The sequence below is a fragment of the Hypomesus nipponensis genome, chromosome 27, assembly GCF_054491055.1.
Source record: "Hypomesus nipponensis isolate SF chromosome 27, ASM5449105v1, whole genome shotgun sequence".
Taxonomy (NCBI): Eukaryota; Metazoa; Chordata; class Actinopteri; order Osmeriformes; family Osmeridae; genus Hypomesus; species Hypomesus nipponensis.
In genome coordinates, this window is record NC_140387.1 from 2,586,439 (window position 1) to 2,595,811 (window position 9,373).

At 47.0% G+C, this 9,373-nt stretch overlaps 1 protein-coding gene and 1 long non-coding RNA gene across 2 annotated transcripts; both read right to left on the reverse strand.

Moving 5' to 3' along the window:
* Positions 1-328: 328 nt before the first annotated feature.
* Positions 329-2,136, reverse strand: LOC146220376 (uncharacterized). Its single transcript, XR_014750907.1, has 2 exons — positions 1,648-2,136; positions 329-498 (listed from the first exon to the last, which is right to left on the reverse strand). It is a non-coding gene; the product is annotated as an uncharacterized LOC146220376 (long non-coding RNA).
* A 378-nt stretch (positions 2,137-2,514) lies between these two features.
* LOC146220377 (substance-P receptor-like) lies at positions 2,515-9,072 on the reverse strand. The gene is made up of 7 exons (XM_084693598.1): positions 8,816-9,072; positions 6,101-6,276; positions 5,016-5,210; positions 3,790-3,940; positions 3,459-3,655; positions 2,952-3,054; positions 2,515-2,814 (listed from the first exon to the last, which is right to left on the reverse strand). The coding sequence occupies exons 1-7, from the start codon at positions 9,041-9,043 to the stop codon at positions 2,617-2,619; spliced, it is 1,248 nt and encodes a 415-aa protein (XP_084549724.1). The 5' UTR covers positions 9,044-9,072; the 3' UTR covers positions 2,515-2,616.
* Between the last annotated feature and the right edge of the window lie 301 nt (positions 9,073-9,373).

A 9,373-nucleotide genomic window follows, 5' to 3' on the forward strand; every position in this document is an offset into this window, starting at 1 on the left:
AAACGACAGTGGGTCACAATGATTGATGGGTCAGAATGACCCGAAGAGAACACAAGGGTTAAGGTTTGCCTACCGTGACGCTTCTTTTCATACGGCAGTGCGTCTTGCCCTCTGCCTGAACCCAAGTCAATCTCCCTCTTGAAGTGCACCCGAGATGACAGTCTTATTGACAACATCAAACAGACGCAATGAAGCAGGTTACGCATGTTAGCCCCGAGAGCAAGGGAACCGTTAGAACCTGAGACGTTCGCACGACATCCAGTGGCGGTTACACATTTTACTGGGGGGGGGGGGGGGGGGGGCACATTAAGAAAGGAAACAAATGACATTTAAACATTAAATACTTTAATTTGGCTTTAAATTAAAATCATACAAACGGCTCTGGCTCTCCCTCTTCCAGCTCCTCAGCTCTCTCAATACCTTGATATGTTTCTCTCACTGTTTTATTTACTGAGGCAAAAAAGGCTGCAATGTCCCTTCCTCATTTCATGATGACTTCTAGATGAAGAAAAACAAACATCAAATGTAGCCAAGGTGCTTAGAGAAGTCAGCGGAAGTATATGTAATAGACCATGGTACAAGGACGCCGATACAATTAAAGAAAGGAGCTCTTTAGTTAATGTAACCCTAATGCAATCTTCCACCTGTCTCCTTTCTTTCTGCCACACAGTTTCTTCATTGCACTTCTTCACTATCTCTCTTTAACTGTCACCCTCTTCTCCTCATCCAAGTTCTGTCACATTAAGAAGATTGTACATTACATGGGCTGTGAACAATGTCATATCTGGATTTCAGCACAAAAGAGCCTGTGTCAAATCAGGCAGCTCTTTAGAGAACCAGTTGCATGTGTCGCTGTTAACCAACTGTCAACACAAGTTGGACTGACACATTTATAACAAGTGACAACTTCACAGTATTCTCTTCATAACTGTCCACCTTCCTCCTGACGTTCGCAACGCGGATTCTATCCAGACCAACAGAATTTTTTATTTTTTTATCAGAAAAACATTTATTTCTTTTGTAATTTGCATTCTCCGCTCATGTCAGTACTCACAAAACACAACAGAAGCCCTAAATACATACATTAGTCCAGTATATAAAAGACAGGGATGTTCCAATGTAGTCAGTTCAATTATGCATATAGTGTGTGGATCATTAAATAAGACACGACTATACAAATATTCACACATTGTTCATATAGCACATGTAAACACAAATACTGACAATAGCATTACCTTTCAACAACCATTAACAACACTTGTGACGGCCCATTTCCTCCATCTTGTCTGAAGCCTGGCTGTGTGTCCATGTGTGAAAGGGTCTGTGAGTGTGTGTGTGTGTGTATGGGTCTGTGTGTGTGACTGTGTGTGTGTGTATTGTTCTCTGTGTGTGACTGTGTGTATGGGTCACTGTGTGTGTGACTGTGTGTGTGTGTATTGGTCTCTGTGTGTGACTGTGTGTGTATGGGTCACTGTGTGTGACTGTGTAGGAGTGTGTGTGTCTGTGTGTGTGTGTGCACACTCACCTCCAGGGGGCAGCAGCTGGTGGCTGTTCAATCAGGTGTGCGACAGAGAGCCCAAGCATGATCAAAACAACCTCACACACACACCGTACACACACACACACACCTGGCCACTGGGTTAATACCTTGTGTATCACACCTGGTCTACCTTGTCTACGCATCTGTGAGGAACTCTGGCAACCATCTCAGCCTCGACATCTGGCACTATGTGGATGTGGACGCGAGTAAATACACTAACATAAACATTACAACATACACACTCATGCATAAACATGCCAATATGGCTACAGACACGTCTGACTGCTACGGTGAATAATATCCCTCCGCTCATCTCTTACACAGCTCCAATCGAGCCACATACTGGGCTCTACTTCATGTAAAGTCAAATTTGCCAGGCTCACATGATGCCCATACAAACCTATGGGTCACTAACGAACACCCCTACGCACGTTAAACGCATGCTAGTTTAGTCTGGGCCTAATTTCAAGCAACTGGTGTCAAGAACAGCGCTCCTCTGGCTCCGTGGTGTGTGTGTTTTCCAGTTGTTACTCTGTGTGGACAGATTAGCTGAGAACTGTGTGGAACAGAGGAACCGGAGGAAAAGCGCCTCTTGTTCCCCCCTTCCTCCCCTGCCCCCCCACTACCCCCCCTCCCTCCCCCCGCTCTCCCCCTCGCCCCTCTTCTCCTCTCCTTCTCTCCCTCTCTGTCTCTCATCTGTTCTGTTTATAGCTGCCCTCGTGCGCTGGCCCGGTGCACAGAGCAACGCTCCACACATTGTCAGAGGCAGGGGGTAATCCTCCTAAACAGCTGCTGCTAACCCAACACACACACTGCCCCTACACACACACACACGCACACACACACTGCCCCTACACACACAGCGCACAGTTTTAACCTAGTAACTTGACACTGAGATATTTCTGTTGCTAAGGGCTGTGGAGGGTCAAGGTATCTAAAGTTCTGGAATTCGGGAGAATTGTGTTGGAACTGTACAGAGCCCACACGTGGAGCTGTCGACAAGGCAGGGGGACTGTCAGTGAGTCTCAATCGATATCTGAACTTGTCCCATCTAGGTTGGAGCCAGAGACAGTCTCTTAATGCACAAGGCTCGCACTTGAACGCGATTCCAAGTTGTGTTTGGTAGACTGGCAGGAGCCATTCGAGGTGAGCTCCGCGGCCTGGGGGTTGAGAGGGATGCCGGCTGGCTGTTCGGCCCTGAAACGCTCCACGTCTGTGGGCTGGATAACGGTGGACACGCTGGTCTCCATCCGGCTTGCCCGGTACACACTGACCTGGGACCACATGGTAGAAGGGTTTCACTGACTCTCTCACTTACTGTCTTTCTATGTCTCACTATCTTTCTCTCTCTTTCGCTCTCGCTGCCTCTTTCTCCCTCACGTGTACAAACACACAAACACAGCAGACTAACCTGGGTCTGGAGGTAGCGGGTAGATTTGAGCTCCAGGCCCTCGTATGAGCTGGCAGCGACACACGGACAGCAGCAGAACATCTGCTGGAACCCTGCCCTGAATCTGGAGAGAGAGAGAGAGAGAGAGAGAGAGACACAGAGAGAGAGAGAGAGAGAGAGAGACAGAGAGAGAGAGAGAGAGAGAGAGAGAGAGAGAGAGGGACAGAGAGAGAGAGAGAGAGAGAGAGAGAGAGAGAGAGAGAGAGAGAGAGAGAGAGAGAGAGAGACAGAGAGAGAGAGAGAGAGAGACAGAGAGACAGAGAGAGAGAGAGAGAGAGAGAGAGAGAGAGAGAGAGAGACAGAGAGAGAGAGAGAGAGAGAGAGAGAGAGGGACATAAACAAACGGACAGACAAGTAAGGCAATGGGTCGATGGACAGATAGACAGACGTACAGATAGACAGGCAGGCAGATAGACAGGCAGGTAGACATGCAGACAGGCAGGCAGGCAGACAGACGGGCAGTGTCACCTGTCATTGAGGCAGCAGTAGATGATGGGGTTGTACATGGTGGAGCTCATGGCCAGCCACATGATGGCCAGGTACACCTGCTGGATGTAGCGCTCCTCAAACATCTCGGGGAAGAACTGATGGAGCAGGAAGTACACATGGAAGGGCAGCCAGCACACAGCAAACGTACACACCACCACGATCATCATCTTCACCACCTGGAAAACACCACACACACCACCACGATCATCATCTTCACCACCTGGCAGAGGGCACGGACAAGCACACGGTACAAGTAGTAGCATGTGTGTGTACATGTGTGTGCGTGTGTGTGTGTGTGTGTGTGTGGTACCTTGCGTTTGGCGGTGAGCTGCTCTCTGTAGCGGTCTGAGGAATCCCCAGGGATCTGACCGGCCCACAGGGTCACGCCCACCACCAGATATGCACATCCCATAATGCACAGGGGCAGGAAGTAGATCAGAAGAACCTCGCAGACATAGTAGCTGCAGCGGAAAAACAACGATGTCAGCGCCCACAGTAACAAAGAACGTTTTTTTGGGGAGTTTAATTCACACCAGCTCCACCTACGAATTCTCTAATCGGTTCTCAGACATGATGAGGAGGGGAGATAAGGGGAGAGGAGGAGAGAGGAGGGGAGGGGGGAGGATGGGTGTGAGGAGGAGAGAGGAGGATAGAGGAGGGGAGAGGAGGAGAGAGGAGGGGAGAGGAGGAGAGAGGAGGGGAAAGGAGGGGAGAGGAGGAGAGAGGAGGGGAGAGGCTGGGAGAGGAGGGGAGATGAGGAGAGAGGAGGGGAGAGGAGGGGAGAGGAGGAGAGAGGAGGGGAGAGGCTGGGAGAGGAGGGGAGAGGCTGGGAGAGGAGGGGAGAGGAGGAGAGAGGAGGGGAGAGGAGGAGAGAGGAGGAGAGAGGAGGGGAGAGGCTGGGAGAGGAGGGGAGAGGCTGGGAGAGGAGGGGAGAGGCTGGGAGAGGAGGAGAGAGGAGGGGAGAGGAGAGGTGTGAGGAGGCAGGCAGACACTCTGTCATCCCCTTAGGGATCTTCTCCACATCAGCTGGACATGTAGGACACTTCAGCTCTACCATCTGGAACATCTCCCTTGCTGCCCCCCCCCCCCAGGCCCCTCTCAAACCCCCAACCCCTCTCCTTCTAGAAACACACACACACACACACACCTCCTCCGACAGACACACACACACACACACCTCCTCTGACAGACAGACACACACACACACACCCCTTCCCCTACAGACACGCGCGCACACACACACGGATCTCATTGTTGTTTATCGTCTCAATCAAATCGGGAGAGAGCAGCTAGGGACGCAGGCTGGGATTGGGCACGACCAGTGGAGGGTGGGAGAGAGGAAGTGGGTTTGGAGGCTCAGCTGCCAACCCCCCGAAAAATACGACTTCATTTTCATCAACACATGATCTGTAATTAGCTACTCCAGTAGTGTTCATCCCCCGGAATAGAGCCGAGGCAGGGAGGGAGGCAAACACAAACCCGATGACGTCCCACTATCACACGCGGGGCGCACAAACGCAGCACTTCCTCACTCACATCTTCTGGAAGTCGAGGGAGCTGTACTCAGGCCAGTCGATGTAGCAGACGGTTCGGCCGGGCAGTACAGCCGTGGCGGAGTAGTAGTACTGGGGGAAGGCCAGGAGCAGGGCCAGCAGCCAGATCAGGCCGATCACCACGCGGGTCTGTGTGGAGGACAACCTCTGCTGCAGGGGGTGGATGATGGCCGTGTACCTGAACACACAAGCAAAACGAGACACTTCCAAGCTTTACGTTTTTACTGTCAGGTGCGCAGAACAACACAAGGTCAAAAGTGGGCACTGAAATTCTTGGGACAAGACAACGCAAGACACGGGGGACCTTCACACGGACGTAAACAACAGCATTCTCACACATCTCCATCTCTCTCAACCTGCTACACACACACACGCACACACAGCAGGGATTCTGTTGGGAACCTGATTATTTTTCCATTCCACTGGCCAAGTTTAATTTTCAATTACCATCTTGAGTTTAAAGCCAGCATATGAAGTCTGTAGTTGGAGGACAGAGACAGGCATAATTGATTGCCTGCATTTGTGAAGTGCCTTGCAAGGGTCTTATCCGGGGAGAGCTTTAACAAGTACTAGCTTTCTGTCTAGGGGCTTCATACCAGCTGCTGTGCTGAGGTGTCTGTTTAGATTTTCGTATCTCTCCGAATTAAAGCTAATCATGCAAAGCTAATGCCAGTTGGCCTCGCCAATTCCCAGAAGTTAGGTGCATTTGTTTAAATTGTTTCTGAAAGCGCAGGGGATTGTGTGGTGTACAAAGCGGCACTTGGTTTTGTTTTCCAATTTAATGGAGGAGCTTTTGCTCTTTCAAACCCCGCCCTATAGGATTGATTTTCCCCCCTATCCAATTCCCACCGCTCCCTGAAACTGAGAACATTTTATTTTCATTTAATTTTCATATGACACGAAACTAACATACTTCACAAGACTATCACACTGACATCACGTTGCACGCACCACGTACAGTGCCCACTCGAGTTGAGTGGAACAGCAGGCGTTCGCTCGACATTTTTGCGAGATTTGAAAGGTGTGAGTGGTGCTCGATGTTGCTCGTTTCGTGATGTTGCAACTCACCTATCCAGCGCGATGGCCGTCATGGAGTAGATGCTGGCAAAGACAGCCGCTATGGGAAAGAAGTTATGAAAGCGACAGTAGACTGACCCAAAGTACCATTCGTTATGGACAGCGTAGGCAAAGTTGATCACTGTGTTGAAGGCCGACATTGAGGCCTCAGCAAAAGCCAGGTTGACCTAAAGTGCAAAAAAAAAAAAAGATTTGTTGTAGATTATGGTGACCGTACGCCATGTTGGCATCCGTCTTGTCTAATCAGCCGAAGCCTACTGCTTAGTCGCAGGGGGTCTAGGCGAGTTGAGTCAAATTTGCTCTTCAGCTACATCACCTCTGTCACATTCGTTCATTTTGACCAAGTCACACAGCAACACTATACTGGACCAAAGTAGCCTAACCCTAACTGGTCTCACCTGGGGCACTGAAGTCATCTAAACTAAACTATGAGATGGATGGGGCCAGCGCAGAACTGTACTAGTGCCATAGTGTCATCAACAGTTTGAGCCCTCATCAATTTAAACCCTGTAAGACCCAAACATAAAAATAATATTTAAAAATAAATAAAACTTTAAGTCGGACGATGTTGCAAGAGTCTTCGGATGCAAATAATGAAGGATTAATTCAACAAACAAAAAAATGGATTTTTTTCCCGAAACGTAGTATTGCAACGTTGGGCCTAGATGGGAGCCGAATTTCAGCATTTGCTCTCAACTTGTCAGAACAAATACACAAAACAACTCATGGTTAATTTGGAGTGTGGTTTGCTTACATAGCGTTATAACAGTACATATCATTTATAAGAATCACCCAACAGTCATATGAATCAGAATTTTTTACAAAATAAATAAGCAGGACATTTATGTTTCAAAACAGAATGAAAACTTCTAAGACCCTGGGGTCCATTGTACACGTGCAATGGGAGACCCAAAAGCAGTTCCTGTCCTCTGAAAAGCAGAGAAGGAGATTGCACTTTCTGCAAAGCGTATTAGAATATCTTTTTATGCAGTGTCTGCAGCATCCTCTCGTTGTTTTCACCGGGAAATGTGCGACCATGTCCCTGCGTACATCCGTTGGTGGTTCACGTGTCCTCGGGGCTGGGACCCCATTTGGTGGACCCCCATTACCTGAGGATGGTCTCTTCTGAGCAGTCACAGCTCTCTGAGGTGTCACTGTTATCGACGTCACAGGGCTCCCACTGGCTGGAGATGACCGCCCTCTCCTTGGTGTGTTGACAGCTGTGTTTGTCAGGATGAGAGAGGAAGTTGGTTGCGCCTGAAACAGTCTCCTGTTCAACATCTGTTTCTTGGGAATACTGAGAGCTTTGCAGTCCCGTTTGTAGAGGAGCCAGGCGTTGATCACAGCAATGATAATAGTGTGCCTGAAGGTGTAACTATCAGCGGCGCAATTTCATGAGGAACTTGTATTTGGCTCCAAATGAGTCCAAATGAGACCTTTTATATGTTGTGGTTTGGTTGGCTTGTGTTGGTTTGCTCAATGTCCTTACCATCATCATCATCATTAGTTGGACAATCAGTGAGTCTCTGATTCTCTTTTTCAACTTCCTCAACATTTTCAACCACCTCCTCCTCACTAGAATCACGGGTGTCTGATTCCATGTCAACATCACTCTCCATTTTGGATAGCATCAATGACATCATGCACACTGAAGTAAACTCTCCATGCTGGTGTCAATCTGAAATGAAAATAATAGTTAGAGTATGTTCAAGTATACCTAATTCCAATGCAAATTAATCTTATTCATGCAATACATTCCACTGAAGGCACACAATACTGTCTGTGCTCTCTACTTAACATTCTAAAAGGAAGATACAACCCCCCCCAGACCTCTTACCTGTTCAGGGACACCTGCAGCATATATGCAACCCCCACATTCCAAAACATTTACACTTGTCCCTGATCAACTATCATCCAAAGCATTCCACAAACAGTATTTGCCTTGTGCAACAAGCAGATATTTGGGCAAGCAAAGTTCAGATTTAAAAAAACAGTTGACTATATTTCACTGCTAACATTGAAATAACATTGATTTAGAAATCTTCAAATCTGCTCTAAACTGAAAATTATAACAAATACGCATTTGTAAAGTGTGAATCATCAAATACATTATATTTCTGTGGGTATTTATCCTGTATCTGAACATTCGAGAAGTGTAATGTCTCCATGAAGTGTGCAAGGTGCAATTGCTATTTTAGATTTTGACCCAACGTTGGAAAATTACAACAAAGACAAAACAAGCTGAAAATCAAATGTGATGCATGAATTCCACAATAACTTAGTATTAACATGAACTACATATTCTAACAATCACCCAAAAAATTATTTAATGGAATTTACTTACTTCAATGTTGATATATCCAGTCAAATGAAACAAGCAGATTCGCTTCCAGGAAAGTTGGCTGGTGCAATGAGTTCATGGCCTTATAGCCATTTCTATATACACATTTAGTATCCAATAGCATTGCAAGGCAATACAATAAGACCCAATGGCTATGAAAATGTGGTATTTCCCTTTTTTTTAATTTAATTTTTTTTTTTTTTTGGGAGAGCTAAAGGTGACGTTGTAATATTACAACAGGGGTCTTACAGGGTTAACCAGACTTCTGATATATTCATGCAAATAGCTACAATTCTAAATAAATACATGTAAATTCTATCAACATATATTGAAGACTGCGCAAGCAGGCGTAACGTTTTATTTACCAGGAAATAGTTGGTAACGGTCCTCATGCGTTTGTGCGCGAGAATGATCCAGATGACCACCAGGTTACCGACCACTGACACGGCGACGATGCTGCAGTAAGCGATAGCCCACAGCCCGATTTGCCAGACAGGCTGAACGAACTGGTTGTAGTTGTCCGTCTGGTTAGCAGAGATGTTGGGCTCGTTTAGTATACTGTCAACGACTGTGATATTAAAAAGAGTGTCCATCTTCTATGCGTTCCAAGATTAGTTTATTGTTTTTGTGAGCGGGTGAATATTAAAATAAAACTTATTCTAAATGATCTATCGACAAAACTAAAACAAAAACAAAAACAGCATTCACATTTTTCGTTTTTAATATAATAATCTGTGTGTTACACGGTTCCATGCCCCGTGTCTTCCAGGTCTCGGTGCTTGAAGTCTTCCCCTCAAATAGCCTTCTCCATTTCAGGTCTTCGGATGTATTCCCACTGTCTAGCGAATGGAGAGAGATTGTATGAGTGCTCTGAATAACCTTCAGCGCCAAGCAGTTTAAGAGCGCATGCCACGCACATTTTT

Bases quoted from the DNA above. Each gene is read 5' to 3' on its own strand.
- LOC146220377 (XM_084693598.1), bottom strand. From the start codon at position 9,043: ATGGACACTCTTTTTAATATCACAGTCGTTGACAGTATACTAAACGAG. The intron at 5,211-6,100 runs GTGAGTTGCAAC...TTGTGTGTTCAG, and splicing joins ACGGCCATCGCGCTGGATAG to GTACACGGCCATCATCCACC. The intron at 3,941-5,015 runs GTGAGTGAGGAA...TTTCCGCTGCAG, and splicing joins TCCCTCGACTTCCAGAAGAT to CTACTATGTCTGCGAGGTTC.